The sequence below is a fragment of the Aricia agestis genome, chromosome 1, assembly GCF_905147365.1.
Source record: "Aricia agestis chromosome 1, ilAriAges1.1, whole genome shotgun sequence".
Classification (NCBI taxonomy): domain Eukaryota; kingdom Metazoa; phylum Arthropoda; class Insecta; order Lepidoptera; family Lycaenidae; genus Aricia; species Aricia agestis.
The window spans coordinates 528,561-549,741 of record NC_056406.1 but is presented as its reverse complement, the minus strand read 5'-3'; the positions used below and the strand labels follow the sequence as shown (position 1 = coordinate 549,741).

The 21,181-nt window shown below is 40.0% G+C and overlaps 1 protein-coding gene across 3 annotated transcripts; it reads left to right on the top strand.

Annotated features, from left to right (window-relative positions):
• Window positions 1–9,096: 9,096 nt before the first annotated feature.
• LOC121730530 (mediator of RNA polymerase II transcription subunit 25-like) lies at window positions 9,097–20,411 on the top strand. Of its 3 annotated transcripts, none has more exons than XM_042119621.1 (9): window positions 9,097–9,476; window positions 12,574–12,732; window positions 12,867–13,185; window positions 13,392–14,042; window positions 14,121–14,334; window positions 14,979–15,202; window positions 15,336–15,563; window positions 15,635–15,826; window positions 20,314–20,411. In XM_042119621.1, the coding sequence occupies exons 1-9, from the start codon at window positions 9,355–9,357 to the stop codon at window positions 20,395–20,397; spliced, it is 2,193 nt and encodes a 730-aa protein (XP_041975555.1). In that variant the 5' UTR covers window positions 9,097–9,354; the 3' UTR covers window positions 20,398–20,411. The 3 variants fall into 3 exon arrangements, with proteins under 3 accessions (XP_041975555.1, XP_041975572.1, XP_041975564.1); XM_042119638.1 differs by lacking the exon at window positions 20,314–20,411 and adding an exon at window positions 17,502–17,724; XM_042119630.1 differs by lacking the exon at window positions 20,314–20,411 and adding an exon at window positions 17,499–17,724.
• Window positions 20,412–21,181: the final 770 nt, after the last annotated feature.

Sequence of the window (21,181 nt, the reverse complement as noted above, 5' to 3'; positions counted from 1 at the left end):
AGAACGAAAGCGTAAATAAGAATGTATAAAGCTTATTTACTTTATCTAAGAAAATATCTGAAAAAGCAATGATATTGTATGAAAAAGTAGAATATCATTGTGAAAAAGTAATTAGTAGCATCCATCAGCATAGAAAGTAAAAACTTGATACTTAAATATTGCAATAAAATAATGAATATACAAAAATACTTACAATAATTACTGAAAATGCCTGTGGATCATTTTATAAAGTTACATAAAGACTAAATAAACTCAAAATGCGCAAGTTGATTTCAGCGATAAAAATATATACATTATCACAGATTACTAGTATATATTTGTAGATACATTATTACACTTTTCCCAAATCCCAATACTTTTCGCATAAAATTTTACTTTATTATTTTTTTTTGGTAGGTACTTGAGCGCAAACATGAAACAACACATTACACAACTGTCACTTGTCAGTACAATTTTGATAATCAGCTGCTTTGATCAGCTGTAGTCTGTAGAACGTCAGTTCTTCTAAGTAGTCTGTGGTCTGTAGTATTAGCCGCATGCCTTATATCGGTGTATAAATGTTCACTAAAAACCTTTATTAACATTTTTATTACATGAAATATGCAGACCGACTCCTTTGTTATGTCCTAGTAAGTAGGACATAACATTACACGCTTTTGACGCTTATACACCGATATAAGGCTCTCTCCAGTCTATACTACCTCAATGGTTCTGACAGATATTGGGCGGGCGCCAGACATGTGATCAAATACACAAATTTGCCAAGTGTGGCACTGACATTTGACTATTTGTGCAAATTAATTGCTGGCATTTTCCTATTTGTGCAAAGTTTGCTCAAACTTTGAAGCCCATGTCTGGCGCCGGCTTTAGGATTTTATTGAACATGACACTCAATTATGAAGTTGACAGTCAGCTGCCAAACTGCGAAAAAATTAAACGAACACGGCTGTAGAGTGTAGTTGACACTTGACAGATGCCTGATAATTATGCCCATAGATAAATAAATAAATAAAAATAAATAAAATATCTTATTATTCAAAATGGGTATCATGATACACTTTTTGAAAGTCGAACGAAGAAACTACGTTGCCTACCACCGGTTCGGGAACTACCCCGCCGAGAACAACCGGCGTAAGAAACTCGCACGGGGCCATCTTTTACTAAAAAAATGGAAAATTACAATGTTATGGCTTACAGCTATGTAACAAAATTAAAAGAAAAGTAACCTGCATGGAGCCACCCTATTCCCAAGGTGTGCTGTCCTCGAAGAAATCATTGACTTTATAATACGCTTTAGCACACAAACGTTCTTTAACTGCTTTTTTAAATTTGTTTAAAGGTAGATTTTGAACATTTTCTGGGATTTTATTGTATAGGCGTATACATTGGCCTTTAAAGGATTTGCTTATTTTGGCTAGTCTGAACATTGGTATTGCTAACTTGTTCTTATTTCTAGTATTTACATTATGATTATCACTTTTCTTTTTGAAAATATTTATGTTCTTTCTAACATATAAGAGATTTTCCAAAATGTATTGAGATGTGACGGTCAGAATTCTTATTTCTTTAAATATTATAGTAGTAGTATTAGAGTAATAGTATCTCAATGATTATGACCTTAACCTTACTAAATTTAGACGTCTAAATGATTCATTATCTAAAGTTAGTCAAGTGAAATAGCATTTACAAAGTTAGGATCCTAATTAGTGTACAAAATCGGAAAAACTCTCAGGAACTACTGGTCCGATTTAAAAAATTCTTTCAGTGTTAGGCACAGGGGCGGATCTTGAATTTGTCACCCCCTCAACCTTTTGGGGGCCCTGGGCTAATACTGCTTAGGGGCAGCGCGGAACATCTAGTTATTTTTATTATATATATAATAAAAATAATAAAAATACAAAACATTTTTATTTGATTTTTTTAATTATTAGGTGTTAAATTGAAAAAAAAATATATATAACACTCACCCGATTAAAGCTTAGGCCAAACCTGCGCGACCAGGTGACTGCGAAGTGGAGCATCAAGTTGTCAAATGTGTTTTTTGTATATGTAGTGTAACTAGTCTAACTTACTAACTACTTACCTAAGTGTGCATATAAAATAAAGGAGTTATATAACAGCTAAAAAAATATGTATTTACATTGTCAAAATCATATAAATAAATAAATTACATAAGCTAATTAAAAATGTAATCTTAAAAATCTATATGTAATCTTAAAATATACATAAGTTATATTTTAAGATTACATTGTTCTAAAATTATCTAAAACATCTTATACCTTACAACTAAATAATAATTTAAGTAAAACATTTCATTTTTAAATTTTGTTAGACGTGCGACGGACAATCACATATTGTTATATATAGTTGCGGGCCGGACGGCCCCCCTCCGCCGCGTCTCCTGCGACGCGCTCGAACCGGTCCGGTTCATGCGAGCGCGGGGCGCGGGGGACGGGGACCGGCCGCCGCCGGCGGCCACCGATCGCCAGTCGGCCAGTCAGAAATATTATCTTGACACGGAACGCGTATCGCTCGATGCGCGCCCGACACCTTACGCTCTCGATCAATTGTACTTAAAATTAAGTCTTCCTTTTCTAAATAATTATAGCGAACGTATTTTGATTTTCTGGCTTTCGCATAAATTTTTATGCTTGCTTTAGCCTGTGCTTTTACCATTCCTCTCCTTCAAATAAACTTTTAAATAGAAGTGCTGTGGTTTAAGTGCTCCCTACCACTATCTCATTTCTACATAATATACAAAACACACATTTGACAACTTGACGCTCCGCTTCGCAGTCGCCTGGTCGCGTAGGTTTGGCCTAAGCTTTATGTAATGTCGGCTGTACACTCTCGCCGAGACACAGCGAGGCGGCCCGAGTGCGAGAGTGTAAATGGGTGCGCTCGCCTCGTCTCGCCTGTCTCGGACCCTCTCGGTCTGGTGTCGGTATTTTGCGCCCGAGACAAAGGGTCTCGCGAGGAAAGCGAGCGCATTACTTTACACTCTCTCGTTTTTCACTACAAGTCGCGCCGATAGACAGTACAGAATAGAAAAATAACAATAATAAACGTCATTATAAGTCATTATCTGTGACAAATAAATTTAAATATGATTATAGGTCTTTGGATTGCAATGATAATATCTTTCGATGCATGGTGAATGTTGATCAATGATCATTGATCGTAGATACGTTTCGCGTTTTTTTAAATTTTTATTGTGTAAATATTTAGTAATTACTAATTATTTATAATAGATCATAGCACAGAGAGCTACGGCAGATGCAAGAGAAGTGTTTTCGTCCATCTCATAGAGAAAAATAATGGTCCATCTTCTCTGAGTTCATAACTGCGATTGAACTAAGCGAGAATGTACATGATCGCACTCGGGCAAGGGGCTCTCGCACGAGACTCTCGCCCGAGAGCTCTCGGCGAGAGTGTATAGCCGACATAAAAATATTATGTTAGTCGTGTTCGTTTCGTTTTTCAATGCACATTGCGCATGCGCAAAGTTAAAAATTAGTGTCAGTGTGAGTGTCATATTCTAAAATCTGACAGAAATTGTTAGTATTTTATTGAACATGACACTCAATTATGAAGTTGACAGTCAGCTGCCAAACTAAGAAAAAATTAAACGAACACGGCTATTATACGCTTAAAGAAAATATATAATACATGGTTATACGGATGTCAAGTCCTTAGCGTGAGCGGAATACGCTTGCACGGAAAATGCTTGGATTTTGTCTAGGGACCCTGGAATCCATTCGTAGGTAATTTCTAAAGGCTGCTGGTTCCAAGTAGTTCAGAAAGTTCATGTTTGATAATTTTTCGTGGAGTAAAAATTCATTCATCCATCTTTTACGACTTTTATTTATTTTTATTGAGTCAACAGCTAAGCCTACGAGAAGATCAATTTTTTGTTGCTTTGACAGAACTGGAACCATTAAGAAGACGTCTGGCCGAAGTCGCCGCTTGGTCACAACTCACAAGTCACAACTGATTTAGTTACGAAATTAGGACAAGTGGGATCAGAAGCTTCTAAATAGTCTTCTTTTTAGGATCCTAATTAGAACTTCTAAATTTAGTCAAATGGAAAAAGCGCTATAGGGACCGTGCAGAAATTATAGAGGGCGTCGTAACAGCAGCGAGCCAGCGACACGATGCGAATAAAAGAAGTAACTTGTGAGTGACTTTGGCTTCGCATTATCTATGACCCCGGCTAGTTTATAAGTGATTTTTTTATTTGTTAGACTATAAAATGATTTGATACTTACACTCCTAAGTGGCCACATGCGGCCGCGAGAACAACAACTAATTTCCAAGGATCCGCGATCGAAGGATTAAAGTAAAAGACTAGATGCCCGCAACTCCGTTGCGCCATAAAACATATATATATATATATATATATATATATATATATATATATATATATATATATATATATATATATATATATATATATATATATATAAAATATATATAAAAACCTCATTGGACATAGGGACCGTGCAGAGCGATGACACCGCCACTAGTGACGAGTCCGTTGCGCCATAAAACATTTATCGCGCGAGAACCGTACATTTTCCCGGGATAAAAAGTATCCTATGTCCTTTCTCGGGGCTCAAAGTAAATCCATACCAAAACTCAGCAAAATTGGTTCAGCGGTTTGGGCGTGAAGTGCTAACAGACAGACACACTTTCGCATTTATAATATTGAGTATGGATGAGTTTCTAACCGTAAACAAAGAACGAAAGCGTAAATAAGAATGTATAAAGCTTATTTACTTTATCTAAGAAAATATCTGAAAAAGCAATGATATTGTATGAAAAAGTAGAATATCATTGTGAAAAAGTAATTAGTAGCATCCATCAGCATAGAAAGTAAAAACTTGATACTTAAATATTGCAATAAAATAATGAATATACAAAAATACTTACAATAATTACTGAAAATGCCTGTGGATCATTTTATAAAGTTACATAAAGACTAAATAAACTCAAAATGCGCAAGTTGATTTCAGCGATAAAAATATATACATTATCACAGATTACTAGTATATATTTGTAGATACATTATTACACTTTTCCCAAATCCCAATACTTTTCGCATAAAATTTTACTTTATTATTTTTTTTTGGTAGGTACTTGAGCGCAAACATGAAACAACACATTACACAACTGTCACTTGTCAGTACAATTTTGATAATCAGCTGCTTTGATCAGCTGTAGTCTGTAGAACGTCAGTTCTTCTAAGTAGTCTGTGGTCTGTAGTATTAGCCGCATGCCTTATATCGGTGTATAAATGTTCACTAAAAACCTTTATTAACATTTTTATTACATGAAATATGCAGACCGACTCCTTTGTTATGTCCTAGTAAGTAGGACATAACATTACACGCTTTTGACGCTTATACACCGATATAAGGCTCTCTCCAGTCTATACTACCTCAATGGTTCTGACAGATATTGGGCGGGCGCCAGACATGTGATCAAATACACAAATTTGCCAGTCCGACTTGCACTATATATATATATATATATATATATATATATATATATATATATATATATATATATATATATATATATATATATATATATATATATATATATATATATATAGTGCAAGTCGGACTTGCGCACGAAGGATTCCGTACCGTTATAGAGCAAAAATCAGCCAAAATTGTGTTTTTGTATGGGAAATTTTTATTTTATTTAAATATTATTAATAATTATTAAATAACACATATTATAATTATGGCCTTGTGAAAATTTCAAGTGTCTACTTGTTGTCATCATTGTTACTGAGCAAAAAATGTTTGAAAAATTATGTTTGTTGTATCGGAGCCCTCCTCAAATATTTAATTTATTTTGTTTTTAGTATTTGTTGTTATAGCGGCAACAGAAATACATAGTCTGTGAAAATTTTAACTCTCTAGCTATTACCATTCGTGAGTTACAGCCTGGAGACAGACGGACAGAAATCGAAGTCTGAGTAATAGGGTTCCGTTTATACCCTTTGGGTACGGAACCCTAAAAAGAAATGACACTACGATGTTGCCACTTTTTAATTTCTTCACTTTCTTGACGGACTATATAAAAATGCAATAACTCGATTAAACGGTTGAACTGATGTGGCTAATTTTAGTCTTTAAATATTCCTGGGAGTCCAGGGAAGGTTTATAAGTGACACGAAGTTCACCGGGACATCTAGTGCTACATATTATTATGAATTTATAACACCTGTTATTTAAGTACCCTCTCCCTGAGAGCTGCAGAGCTACTTTGATGACCAGTGAGAGCTGAGAGAAGCTCACTCCTTTTTTATCATGGAACTGCTTATTTAAGAAAATACAAAAAATAAATAAGTGAAAAACAGGATTTTGTTATTTTAATAAAATATGATCATCCAAATAGTATTCTACAATGCAGCCGGAAACAGAATCATCGCCACTTTCTAGGTCCATGTAGTTACAGCAGTGGTGTCACAGTGAAGAGACACTTTCATCTTCAATAATCAGCTCTTCAATATTGAATTTAGGATATCCTAATAAAGGGTTAATTCCCACTCCTTGTATTTATTTTCAGTGTTTCAAATGTCATATGTGTCATAAATTCTCCCAGTCGTTTCGGTTATTTCGTTAAACGCTTTTTCTGCTACCTGTAAACATAAAACGTAATAATTATAATATTATATTACGCTGCATCAAAGTGTTAAAGGAGTTAAGCACATACACTGTGACACGAGAATTTTATATACCTACGTCTAAAACGCAAAGCACCTAAGTCAAAGTATCAATAATTGTTAGGCGCGTTATATGATAGATTTCTTTGACAGTTCATTGTTTACGTAAACATAAGGTTTAAGTAAAATTGTTGTTATAATATACCACATAATACTTACTCAGGCTACTTAGATTTGCATTATACAATGAAATAAACAAATAAAATTGATAAAACAAAAACTTACCTAATTACCTGCTACTATGGCGATTGTGCGATCAGAATCGGAAATGTGGATGCGAGGATTTCAGTGATATTTTCGCGTATTACTATTTTTCTTCAATGAAAATCTTCAAAATTTCAGCACTATGACACGTCTTTCACTTTATTTATTAATATTAATCACAGTAACATGTAGTGTTCACATTGTAAAACTAAATTTAAGCAAATTGAAAATCTTTGTTTTGTAAATTGTATGTCATAGAGTCATGACGCACTATAGAATACTGTTTTCCCCATAGACATAATATAATGCTAAAGACCAACAAAGAGTGCGAGAGAGAAGAAAATCCTTTATGGAATTATAACAAGATGAAAAGAGAGAGGCAGTCTAATGAAAATTGTAACAACTTTTATTTGACAGGTCGTCAAAAGTCGTCAATCGTTTTTATGCCCTTTCGGTATTTGCAATTTATTATTTAAATCGTATGTTATTTTCAACAAATACTATTATATATAACAATAATAACTTGTGCTGTGAGTGATTGCAGTGTAAATCATAGGAATAATCCTGAAAAATATACATTTCACCCGTAATTAATCTTCATGTCCTAATTGCTACGATGTGTTTATTTTTGCTATATTCTGGTCTTTAGTTCTCTATTTCAAATAAAATATTGTGAATCCTCCCTTTTACTTTCATATTTTGCGTAACTAAAGGTACTATTGTTCCTATATTACACAAATTTTGAAGAAAAAATTTTCATCAAAATTTCTTACATATACGCTAGTGCTTGAATCAAATTTATCGATATGCTTATCGATATTTTACAATAACATAAATCTAAAATAAAAATCATTTACCTTTATATATTTTATCACCTTAAGCCCGGCCGCACATTATCCGAAATTTCTGATCAGAAAAATTCGGACGCCCGGCGGAACGCACTCTGTTCATACATTTTGTTGTAGACCCATCATACTAAAAGAATTTCTGACGTGTCAAAATGTATGAGCGGGGCGGGGCGTCCGAATTTTTGTGATCAGAAATTCGGAAAATGTGCGGCCGGACTAAAAAGGACATATTATCTTATTTTAACTAATATAATATAGTATAGTATAATATAGCTAATATAATATAACTACTATAATATAGAGTGACTCTAAAACTAGAGAAAGGTTTATATTTATATATCATAATCATTTGTTTTACAGATTCCCTCAAGATCCTCTAATAAGAGGAAAATGGCTGAAATTAATTGGGCGTGTTGGTTGGAATCCCAAGAAAAATTCAACAATACGAGTATGTAGCAAACATTTCATTGAAAATTTTTAAAGAAAAATTAGAACAAATACTATTTTGGTTAAAGGAGCTATTCCAACTTTGTTTTGAAATAATTTGAAAATCGGTTCATAAACGGCGGAGTAATCGTTGAACATACATAAAAATATATCCACAGGCGAACGTCTAGACTCCTCCTGTTTGGAAGTCGGTTCAAAATAATTGTAATAAAATATTATGATATTATATAATATGTATTTAATTTAAGAATAAAATATAATATACTATGTGTGTTGTTTACTTTCAACGTTTACTTTCAATGTAAGGACTGATTTACCAGATAGATTTTACCTGAGTAATAAATAAGTAACTTTATAATGTGTTAAGTGTATATTATTTACCCCTATAAGAACCTCATGTCATAACATATCCGACGATTGAAAAATCATTCCAAAAGAAAATGTGTATCTACTTTTCAATCGTCACCTTTTTTTGCCAATTAAAATTTATGATACCTAATTTGAAATACAAATCTATCAAAGTTGCATATTATTTATTTCTTATAGAAACTCAGGTAAAATAACTCGAACGGACTAAACTATCGATAGCAAAATACTATACTATCGATAGTAAAATATACATCACTAGCACACGCACACATTGACAGATCAAAAATGGTCACGCATTTTCGAGTTGTCAGGTGGTCTTTACGACAGTATATATTATGTCTATGGTTTTCCCACTAGAATATACTCGACACTGGCCATGGTTAAATAGCCGAAGTGCCATAATAAGAAAAAAAAATAAAGAAGAAGAAAAGTTTGTTTACGTGAAGCCTGAAGGCGAAGAAGAAGAAATTCAAGGATTGAGGTCGAAAGTCGAAACACGGTCGAAACGTAAATAAAATAAAACAGAGGTTTTCTCTCTTTTATAAATTAGTTTTAGATAAAAATATAATTTTTTAAAATGATTAGATGTACAATAAAATCATGATACTCAAATTTTTAACATTATTATGGCTTTATAAAAACGAGTAATTAATTTGATCAAAGCAGATCAAAGACAGTGAGCAGAACAGGAGAATTTAATTTTATAGCAAGTTGAACCTGTGTCACACAGGCTGTGTGTGTAAGAAAATGGTAGTGAACGCCCCGGACTCGCCGGCGCAGGCAGCAGTCGTGTTTGTCGTGGAGGACACAGCCGCCAACAGCGCATATATCACCGAACTTAAAACCAACTACATCATACCAACGTTAGAGTAAGTACCGACCTATATTCAGGTCCCCCGCTACCATATAATTTGCAATGTGTGCAATGCACACGGGCGTCACCCTTTAGGGGCGCCAAAAATTTTTTTTAAAAGAAAAAAAAAGAAAAATAATTTTAAAATAAAAGTAAAAATAAGAGTTGAGTATATAGTAGGATACTATAATATAATATACTCAACTTTTATTTTTGTTAAACATTTATGTTCCTATTTCAAAATTGCCAATTTCAACTTTTCAGCCATTTCTGGCCAAAGTGCAGTATAACGCTGGAGTCCTGGACGCCACCCTTCAGCAGTGTTTTTATAATAAATAATAATAATTATAAATAATTTTAGTCTAGCTTCTATAAATTATAATTCACTTCCCGTTCTTAAAGCATCGCCGAAACTCCCAAACTTGTATCTATAAGGATACTGAGGAGTTCTCTCAGCACCTTCCAGACCACGGTATACCAGGTATACCTCGGTGCAAAATCTTACTTGTTGGTAGCATATGCTTAGAATACTTCTCACGAAACCGAAGTCACCACTCGTTTCCCTATAAATTTTGAGGAGTTCCCTCAATTACTTATGGATACTTCATCAGATCACCACTTTTGTGAATATAATTCTAAATTGGCATGATATCCTATATATCAATATTGTAGTGTGTATAAAACAATGCACAAATATTGTTGTGTGCGTAGATAATCGGGTTGCCAGATACGTGACTGGTGCCCAATCAATGGGGAAAAATTAGTTGCTGTGGTCTTGTAATTTATTATTATTGTATAGTAAGTGCTGATTTTTCAATCACCAGATAAACTTTACCATTGGAATAAAGTCCATTCGAAAAGAATGCGATAAAATAACAACGTTGTTTAGGTCAACGAAATATAATGGGTACAATATTGATGAGAAAACAATACAAAAACAATGGTAGGAAGTTCAACGAAAGTTAAGAATGAGTCAAAAAAAGCAAATGTTAAATTTGTTTTCTCATTTGTTACTGTATTGGGTACTTACATAAAATATAAACTGTATTTAAGATTTTTATTATAATATGATACTCATAATTCATATTTATTAATACACATTCATGATCCAGGAATTTTGAAAACTTTTTGTTCTGTTGGCGGGATACATGATCGCAATCGGGCAAGGGGATCTCGCACGAGACTCTCGCCCGAGAGCTCTCGGCGAGAGTGTACAGCCGACATAAGCTTTCGCCTTTATAATATTAGTAGGATAGTAGGAAGTAGGATAAAAAAAATCTGTTGTTTTAGATCTCGTTCAAACCAATTTTCGTTGATAGTTTTTATAGTAATGTACATATAAACAAAATATATTTTTTTTAGAATTATCATTTTTGTATCAAAATATTAATGCGGTTCACAGACTACATCTACTTACCAAGTTTCAATAGTATAGCTCTTATAGTTTCGGAGAAAAGTGGCTGTGACATACGGACGGACAGACAGACAGACAGACATGACGAATCTATGAGGGTTCCGTTTTTTGCCATTTGGCTACGGAACCCTAAAAAGTAGTCAAAGAATGTTTGTGTGCCAAAGCCTATTGTTACGGACACACAGAGCCATCTGGCGGCAAACTAGCGAAACTGATCAGGGGACACACTACACATAAATCCCCCACTCGAAACTAGATGGCGCTAGGTTGTACATGCTCGAGCCTCCTAGAAAGTTCCCATACTTGTTTACGTGAATCGGGAACTTTCTGGAATTCGTCTCGCCATATAAAAAGCCGCAGGTAGACGGCCCGGCAATTCAGTTCGTTTCGAGCTATCATCAAGGTGACTTCGGAGTGAACACAAGTGATCAATAGTGAGTGAACCAGTGAAACCTGCGACTTGGCTATGACCTACGACAATGATAGTGCTTAGTGATTGGACCTAGTGATTAGTGTTTGGACCTAGTGTGTGCTTGTGTGACCTGGACTTAGTGAATAAAGTCTTCAAGAGAGTCAGCAGTCTTTCTCTCCAAATCCTGGAATCCTAGCACGTAACACTATAAGGTCAATGATTTCATAAACGATGACACATCATCCTACTCCCAAAGAGTAGGATGGCTGCTTGCATGGCTACTTCTACATTATTAAATGGCACATTATTAAATGGCTTACAACTTACAAGTATCTATGTTGATGTTGTATATAATTTTATGTTACAGCATTGTTTTTTAAAAGACAAACTTTTGAAAATAAAATTTACATAATAATTATTATAATAATACAATAAAATGTTCCTACTTTTTTAGTAAAAAGTGGGCGTACCGCCCTTACTACCAATTATAAAAACTAAAGAAAAGTAACTCCGTCAAAAAACATGTTCTACAATACTTGTCAGAAATGTGTACCTAAGGCACACATTTCAACACATTTGCAATATTTAGGTGGCCTTCGCCCTTCAGCGGTATCACGCTGATATAACATGACAGTTCGAAAGGAACCAAATTTAAAACGGTAATAGTATGGGAGTTCAAAATCTCTCAATTAATAGATTTCAAAAAGTTGTTAAAGAACGTTTGTGTACCAAAGCATACTATAAAGTTACTGATTTTATGAATGATAGTACACCATGGGAATAAGGTCGCCCCCTGCAGAGCTGTTTCTATATATTATTATGTATAATAATTGTACACTCGTTGTATTTTATTTAGTCATAATGACACTGTTATTTTATAATATATTTTTTGATTATAAGTTTATGATTTTTTGTAATTTTCCATCTTTTTAGAAAAAGATGGCCCCGTGCGAGTTTCTTACGCCGGTTCTTCTCGCCGGGTTAGTTCCCGAACCGGTGGTAGTCATCTGTGTAGCCCCGACGTTCAGAGAATATTTGAAAAAATTTATTCTGAATAAAAAATTTTGAGTTTGAGTTACATTACCTTAGTTTTTATTATTCGTAGGCCATTCTTATGCCGGTTCTTCTTGCCGGGTTAGTCCCCGAACCGGTGGTAGGCAATAGGCATCATGTAGACTTCCAGACAATATTTTGGAGTTTGAGTTCTTCTTGATCTTGCTTCATTAATAAGACAGCAAATGTTTATATATTTTTTTGTAACAGCTTAATATACACTTCCTTTTGCAGATACTTTCATGGTGGTGCATTAGAAGATGGTGTTGAGAGTGGATCAGTGTACGGAGTTGTGGCCTACCACTCGGCCGACTGTGCCCCCTGCCTGCCCGTAGCCACCTACGGACCATTCACATGCCCCCAAAATGTTGTGGACACTATAGATAAGTTACAGTGAGTGTATACCCAGTCAGATCGAGTCAGATCGAGTTTTACAACGATGGAAACAGTCTATATACTCTATAGCGTAAAGACTAAAGAGCTAAATTGGGCTAACATTATTAAACTGAACTTTTACCTATTTGAAGGTTTGTGGGTGGTCACGCGGAGAACCGGGCGTGCGTGACGGAGGCACTGGCGACGGCGGCGTCGTGCCTGGAGGAGCTCGGGCGCGCAGACGCGCAGATGCACGTGGTGCTGGCGGGCGTGTCGCCGCCGTACGCCGCGTACGCCGGCGGCCTGGCCCCACCCGGCGCGCCCGCCACGCCCGAGCAGGCGGCGCGGCTGCTGGGCGAGCGCGGCGCGCAGCTGTCCGTCGTCGCCGCGCGCCGCCTGCCCGCGCTCGCCGCCCTCTACGAGCACGCCGGCGGCGACTTACTCACCGCGCAGCAGCGGAACTACGCTAAAGTGAGCAGTCTAGTGCTAATGTGCCTTATAAACTAGAATGTGTATATGTCGCAGCCTAATGATCCCGTAATTTCTCCTCGAATATTTGTTGAAATTTTGATTCACTCATATGTGACTCCATAATTTTTGTCTTTTTAATAACACTTGTAACTTTTATTAAACCAGTCGGCTGCGACATATATACAACGACTTATTATTTTATGTAGGATCAGCGTCACCTGGTGCTGCTGCGCGGGTACAGCCTGAAGGAGCGGCCGCCTAGCCCTGCGCCGCCGCCCGTGCCCGACATCCAGGCGGACGTGTACGGGCAGGGGCGGGGCGCGGGGGCGGCTCCGCGGGCGGGCGCGCAGTTCCCGCGCGGCGCGGCGCCGGGCGCGCCCCCCAGCGTGCGCCACCCCGGCGGCTGGCTGGCCCCGCCGCGCCAGCAGCTGTACCCGGGCAACTCGGCGCTGCTGTCGCAGCTGGCGCAGCCATCGTACGCGCCGCCCGCGCAGCCCGCCATGCAGCGCATGCAGATGATTCAGCCCGGCCCCTCGAACCCGGCCGGCGCGGCGACCGGCGCGCAGCGCTCCTACATCTGGAGCGGCACGCTGGAGTGGATGGAGAAGGCGAAGGGCCCGGGCGACCAGCAGAAGGTCACGAAGCACCTGCCGTGCCAGGTCTCCGCGCACTCCAAGGACATCGAGGCGGAGCTGAAGGCGGACACGTGGCCGAGCAAGCTGCTGATGCAGCTCATGCCCAAGCAGCTCATCAGCAACATCGGCGGCCAGTACCTCAAGGACAGCAAGTCCGTGCTGTTCCACCTGCAGCAGAACGAGGCCTACGAGGCGCTCTCCAAAGTCATGATCAACGGCTTCGTGAGTGTTCACCATACTCGATCTAGTCGTTTCGTGTCTACAAAGTGTGAGTGTATAATTTCATCTCATTTGCATCAGGCGGGCTGCGTGCACTTCTCGCCGATGTCGTCGCCGCCGCAGTGCGACATCAAGGTGCTGATCCTGCTGTACACGCCCGAGAAGAAGGTGTACCTGGGCTTCATCCCCAACAACCAGGCCACGTTCGTGGACCGCCTGCGTAAGGTCATCCAGCAGCAGAAGATGGGCAAGCAGCTTCCCGCGCCCGCCCCCGGGCCGCAGCCCAACATGCCCGGTGAGAATGTACTCGCTGTTTTATCCGATTAATGTTTCATACCCAATAATGGACTGCAATATTTGACGACTTCTGTGGCTCAGTTGGTGGGCTGTTGGGAGCTCAAGCTGGGGGTCGCGGGTTCGAATCCCGCCGACGGAACAAAAAGTTTTTCAAAAGTTCCTGGGTCTTGGATATGTATTAAATATGTGTATCATATAACAAAAATCTTAAATATATTATGTATAATATAAAAGTATTAAATATATTTCCGTTGTCTGGTACCTGTAACACAAGTCCTTCAAGTACTTAGCATGCGGCCAGACTGACGTGGTGTGAAGCGTCCATAGATATTATCTTAACTTATATCTTTAAACGAGTAATCCACCATAATGTTTGACCGAGCAAAGCTCTCTCTCTCTATATCTTTATATCTATCTCTATATAATCTCGGAATCGGCTCCAACGATTTTCATGAAATTTAGTATATAGGGGCTTTCGGGGGTGATAAATCGATCTAGCTAGGAATCATATTTAGAAAATGTCATTTTATTCGTGTTTTATCGAATACCGAGCAAAGCTCGGTCAAATAGCTAGTTATTATAAATATGACGTGAGTCGATTATACTAAATTTTATTACGTATATTTGCAATTATTTTCCCAGGTGTTCCGATGGGCGGCGGGGCTATGGGTAGTTCCGGCATGGGCGGCGGGGCCATGGGCGGCTCCGGTATGGGCAGCTCCGGCATGGGCACCTCGGGTATGGGCGGATCCGGCATGGGCGGGCCCGGCATGAGCGGCATGCAGGGCATGGGCGGGGGCGGTCTGCCCGGCGTGGGCGGCTCCATGACCAACGTTCAGAACATGCCTCAGCAGCAGTCCTCACAGGTATGAATGATAAGGATTTTTATTCTCATAGAATCTTCGACCGACCTAGGAGATGCAAAAATTAATAAAAACTAAAAAAAAAGAAACTTGGTCAAAATTGGCTTCATTGATTATAATACATTCCTTTTTTCAGGGTATGATGATGAGCGGCGGCATGGGCGGGCAGGTGGGGCAGAGTGGCGGCAAGCGGCAGCTGGATGGGCTGGAGGCGGCGCGCCAGCAGAACCTGGAGAAGATCCAGCACCTGCAGCAGACGCTGGAGGCGGCGCACCAGCAGGAGGCGCAATTCAAGTCGCAGATGGACATCATGGTGCACCTGCACGCCGCGCAGCAGCAGGAGCAGCAGTACAAGCAGCTCGAGGTATCACCTCACTCCATCGCTAGCCCCTCCTTCTGTGACGACCCCCTGACCCGCCCTCTGCTTCGTTACAGGAGCAGCAGCGGAAGCACATGCTACAGCAGCAGGTGCAGCAGCAGGTCCAGCAGCAGGTGCAGCAACAGGTGCAGCAGCAGGTCCAGCAGCAGGTGCAGCAGCTGCGCGGCGCCGGGCCGCACGCGCACGCACCGCGCATCATGCGGCCGATGATGGCCACCAACCCCGGCCTGAGACATCTGCTGCAGCAGGTACGACATCGACCGCCCGACTGACGCGCTGAAACATCTAACCTTCACTATATCTTGTCTAGCTTTCAATTTCAAGAAGGAATCGTGGCATGTAGAGCTTGTAAAATCACCTGTACGTAGCGACGCCGCGCCGCTCACCGCCTTACGTGCGCGCCCGCCGGCGTCGCCGCTCATTAATATGTTTTTGAAGAAATTGTTTTTTACAATTAAAATACACACAAAATTTACAAAAAAATATACTAATAACTAGTAACTAATGTTTATTAGTTACGGTGATATTCGACGCTGGTGGGCGGGCCCGTTTACCGTAAACTTTCATATTTTCTTCTTTCTAAATTTTACATAGACACATCTGGCCGCACGGTGCGTTAACAGACCCGGCGATTGCGTCCCACCGTCTGACGGGGGCGGGGCGCACCGGGCGGCCGGATGTCTGTTACTCTAGTCACTGTCACTAGCTTAGCTGCACTTAACCACTGATCTTACTGGGGGCTGGGGCGGATCCGCATTATTTCGCATTTTTACATAGGCAAATATATTAGATTTTCGCCGCGGTCACGCTCGCGTCCGTGTTTCTTTTTTCATAATTTTGCATTTTGATATCTACAAGCAATAGTACTCACGTATTAATTTGTGAAGGAATAATATTATAATATGTTCTACCTAATATTGTAAACACTAAATACAAATAAGTTGCCATTCGGACGAGCGTGACGCAGCGTGCCTGTTTAGTGCCGCTAGCCATTTCCTAGCATCATCGGCACGCCCAGCTAGACCACGGTAGAATTTTTTTTCTACACGAGAAAAAAAGGTACCTATATATTGTCACTTTTACAAATATGTCTTAATTTTGTACATAAAGAGAATAAATAAATATAAGGCCAGATTCAAGAGACGACAACTCAAAAATCCTTTATCAATCTACAGTTATATTTTTCGGTCGAAAGAAATCATTTCTATGGTGGTCATACTGAGCCTGCTGAGCTGATGATATGGAAATGAATCCAGCCGTATACGATCTCCCCGCTCGGCCTGTTCGCAGCTTGCCCCATCTCGTGAACTCGCCCTTCATGACCGACATCTTCGTTTCTCATCAGTTTATTCTTTAATGCCAGGTGTCGAATCGGAACGTCCAGGATCTGGTGTTATCGAATAAATTATTTTATATTAATCAGCTTCCTCATAGCTCTAACACCTCACACTGGGGCGGGGGGCGGGGGGACCATCTTCGGGCCCAAAGCGGACCGACACTCGGATGACACGATGACGCTACTGCTACATTCCTACGAGGTTCTCTTGGCACTCGGCTGTCACAAAAAATGCCCCCATCGCTCGTTCTGATATGGTTCTCAATTCTGCTCTTCTCGATTTAGTTTAAATGACTTGCAAGAAATTAACTGGAGGGTGTGTGTATGAATCGGCCGTCCTTCGAGTGACACTTTACGATACGGAGACTCAACTTCTCAATATCGCCACTTTGGAGACCGACAGTGATGGCGCTGGTGTCGCGGCTGCTGAAATACTCTGGAGCACTAAATAGAGATTCATGCATTAAAATGTCGCTTTTCGTCCTTTAAAAGATGGTCCTCCTCGCCCCCCCCTCCCTCCCTCCCCCCGGTGGGCGGGGCGGGGCGGGGCGGGGGGCGGTGGTCTGACGGGGCGTGTGTTGTAGCAGCAGGCGGCGGCGCGCGGCCCGCGCCCGCACATGTGACCGGCCACCGCGCACACCGCTTCACCTGTAACTCGCACGCACACCGCGACTATATTGTCACGACGGAGCCTTCAGCCGAGTTGTCATCTTTAATATCAACAACCGATCCCTAAGCCCGCTCGCTCGCTAGCGATGTCTAATGCACTGACCTCCATTATACAATTACGCTGGACTTATGATACCCACCTGCTTTTTGTGCCTATTCGAAGCGGAATCAGCGCCCCCAATGCGGGGGAAGAGAACTAAATCTGACGTGAATTGCAAATGGCCGCTTTATCGTTATTGGTTGTCATCACTAGTATTAGTTCCAAGTACTCTCACTACTGCTATCATCGCCAATATGGCGTCCAACTTTCCGTGGAGCTGATTCCGCTTCAAATAGGCATAATTCCAGCGTACTTGTTTAATGGCGGTCAGTGGTCTAATGTCAGACACCTACTTGAGAATTTTTCTCGTCGACAATTTTTGTCGTGCTTTGCGATGGCAACTCGGGAAGAGTCTCTGTTAATGACATATTCTCATCGGACTACTACAGGCCTACTTGGCCCAGTCTTAAGAAGGGAGACCGCACTAAAGCGACACGACGCGACGCGACACTTCGCGTTCCGCAGAAACACGTGTCTCGGAATTGACTTTATCTAAAACATTTTATTACACATTAGCAGGCCGTTTTAGTTAGGAATCAATTTTAGTGAATGGAGTCACTCCACAAAATCTCTCAATTTCTTTGGAACATTTTTTTGCTCATAATATCGAAGTTTGAATTCTAACCACCCATTGGCGGGCTCGGCGTGTCAGTTTAAAACTTCCGCCCACACTGAATGAATTGAACGTCAGATTTCACGTTCGTAAAACCTCAGTTCTATGGACTTGAAGCGTGTCGTGTCGCTCTAGTGCCGTCTCACCTTTACAGCTAATCGCTTGTCAAAATATCTTGCCTTCTCTTTCGTTAATACAAGTAACAACAGGGATGACACGATATTATACTTTACCCGGGCTGGCTCAAATGGGTCTCAACTCTCAACGTGCCAGTTCGTATAATATTAAGGGCCTGTTTCACCACTTCCTGATAAGGTGCCGGCTAGGCTATCCACATTTTATTTGACAGATGCTCCATACTCTATCTGTCAAGTTAAGTTGTGAATAGCCCATCCGGCACTCAACAGGAAGTGGTGAAAGAGGCCCTTGATGTATAACAATATTGTCGCTCGTAATCTTTATATTCTAACGCTCGCCTAGCACTCCTGTAAACTGACCCACTCGTGTGAACTGGACCTTTACATGTAAAAATAACACTACAAACATTAAATTTAAAATATAACCATGTCGAAAGTCCAGTGTACACGAGTAACGCTTAAGGTGCCCATACACGGGACAAATTGTCGTTTCGATCGATCGTCAAGAAAATCGTCCAATCGATCTTTTGAACGTAAAATCGTTTGCGATATTGCTACACACGTACAATTTGTCGTACGATTTTAACATCGAGGATATAAATCGTTACGATAATTGTCCCGTGTATGGCCACCTTTACGCCGAGCTCCCTTCACCGTAGTAGTTATATACTCGTAACTCGTATGTACAGGCTGTACAAGTCAGCTGGTGAAGTGACCTCGTGCGACTGAAGAACATTTCACTTGTAATGTTGCCATTATGTTTTTGGTGGATGGACATGTTCGATACGTAGATCTGTACTTCGCATGGATCACCGGTGTAGGGGGTCATTTTTTATTTGTTTCATTCAACGGTTACTGTTTTCGTAGTCTAATCCATTTTATCATCATTAATCTCTTAAAAACTTTGTCTGCTCCTCTAAAAACATTTTGTGTATTGAATAAAATGAACTTCATAAAATAAAAGCACAACTCTCTGGCTGTGTTGTAGCAATACCAAAAAAAATAAATCTCTTAATGTTCGGTGCTACAAAAATCGAACAATAAAACAGAGATGCAAATAAAAAGCCGCCAACACTTTACACAACATTAGTGTGGGGCGATATGTCAAGTGTAAACATAAACCATTTTTTTTGTGATGATTTTTAATGAGAGTAATTAGAAATTGAAAAATTTTCAAAAATGGCGTGACAGTTAAACGATTGTGTTTGGTACACTAGAGTATATTATATTATGAAGTTCATTTTTTAACCTTAAACCATTCTGACCTACACGCCACGACTGTTGTTTGTAACTTCGAGCTCAAACTCAGAGCTTACTACATAATATCAGCCCTGGCCTGTAAAATTTCCGTTTAACACTAGCAGGCTTTCTTTTTCAATTAATTTTGGTGCTTGCCACATAATGTATAGTTTCCATATGGCACCCCTGCTTATGTGAATAAATAATTTCATGCTAAAATCTTTCTGCCATTATCTTTGAATTTTGTTAAAATATATATACTAGTATTTTAATATAAATTATGTAAATATAACGAGTACAGAGTTTGAGACTTTTGTGTAAGAGTATAGAGAAGCATCGCGGGGCTAGCTCGGCTACTACAGAATCTAAAGTCAAACTTATTTTATGTACGTTACGTTCGAGATGTGATTTCCAAACCGCCGACCTGGCCTCGTTTAAAACGCGCCAACAGCTCGACCAGTACGTTCGCAGTGTCCTATTAAACATTCTATCGACGACGACGACGAGTCGCCATAGACGACATACAGTAACGTGAGTCGTAGACTACGCGAGGCGTAGTGACGTCAGAGACGGGCGAGCGTACCGGGCGGGCTGGGGGCGTGCGACGGTGCGGGCCGCTACAGCGTGCGTGTGTTGAGCAGCAGCCGCAGTACCGCGCGGGCGCGCCCCGCCCCGCCCCGCCGCAGCAGTTCGACGACGTGCTCGGCTACAACGACTTCCAATAAATAGACTGACACCATACGCGCCTTTCATTTAACCCTCTCCCCCTCTTCCCCTTATAACGAAAAAAACAAAAAAACGACGAGCGTAAATGTAAAATATATATTTATACCACTCATAAGTAGGTCGAGTGCGTCGACCACACGATACACACGTTTAGTACAATATTTACATTATTATCACACGATTTCATACTCTCTCTCTCTCTCTCTCTCTGTCTGACCAGGCAGGCAGGCACACATACTAAAACTAAAAGATATGGCCCGTTCCATCCACCTAGACAATAAAATAATATTTCTTAGCAAACTGATTTGTAAGGGTCAATTTATACTAGCGCAGAGTCGAAGCGAATTATTAAAACTGAACATAACAAATTCAACCTTAACTCCAAAGCGTTAACGCACTTTACTACTTCTGAGAATTTAAAAAGGCGCGCGAATTCGCGTTGCGCCCGACCAACGCTGATTGGCCTCACAGAAATGCGTTACGCTATGGAATTAAGGTTGAATTTTCTGTGTTCAGTTTTTGGAAATTCGCTTCGACTGCGCTAGTATAAATTGACCCTTAGCCTTCCAGCAGAATATGTAGTTAGTCAGATAATAAAAATACATAGCATTTTATTGTTGTTAAGATAGTGATGCGAATATGAGAAACCGAAAGAAAGCTTGCGTACGACTGCACGCACTGCGGCGTCAGAGTACAAGTACGCGTACGCAAACTGACCTATCGAGTGAAAACGTCAGATTACACCTCTACAAGTAGGTAAGTACTTTAAGTAAACCCGGAAAT

Bases quoted from the DNA above. Each gene is read 5' to 3' on its own strand.
- LOC121730530 (XM_042119621.1), top strand. From the start codon at position 9,355: ATGGTAGTGAACGCCCCGGACTCGCCGGCGCAGGCAGCAGTCGTGTTT. The intron at 13,186-13,391 runs GTGAGCAGTCTA...TATTTTATGTAG, and splicing joins AGCAGCGGAACTACGCTAAA to GATCAGCGTCACCTGGTGCT. The intron at 14,043-14,120 runs GTGAGTGTTCAC...CATTTGCATCAG, and splicing joins AAGTCATGATCAACGGCTTC to GCGGGCTGCGTGCACTTCTC.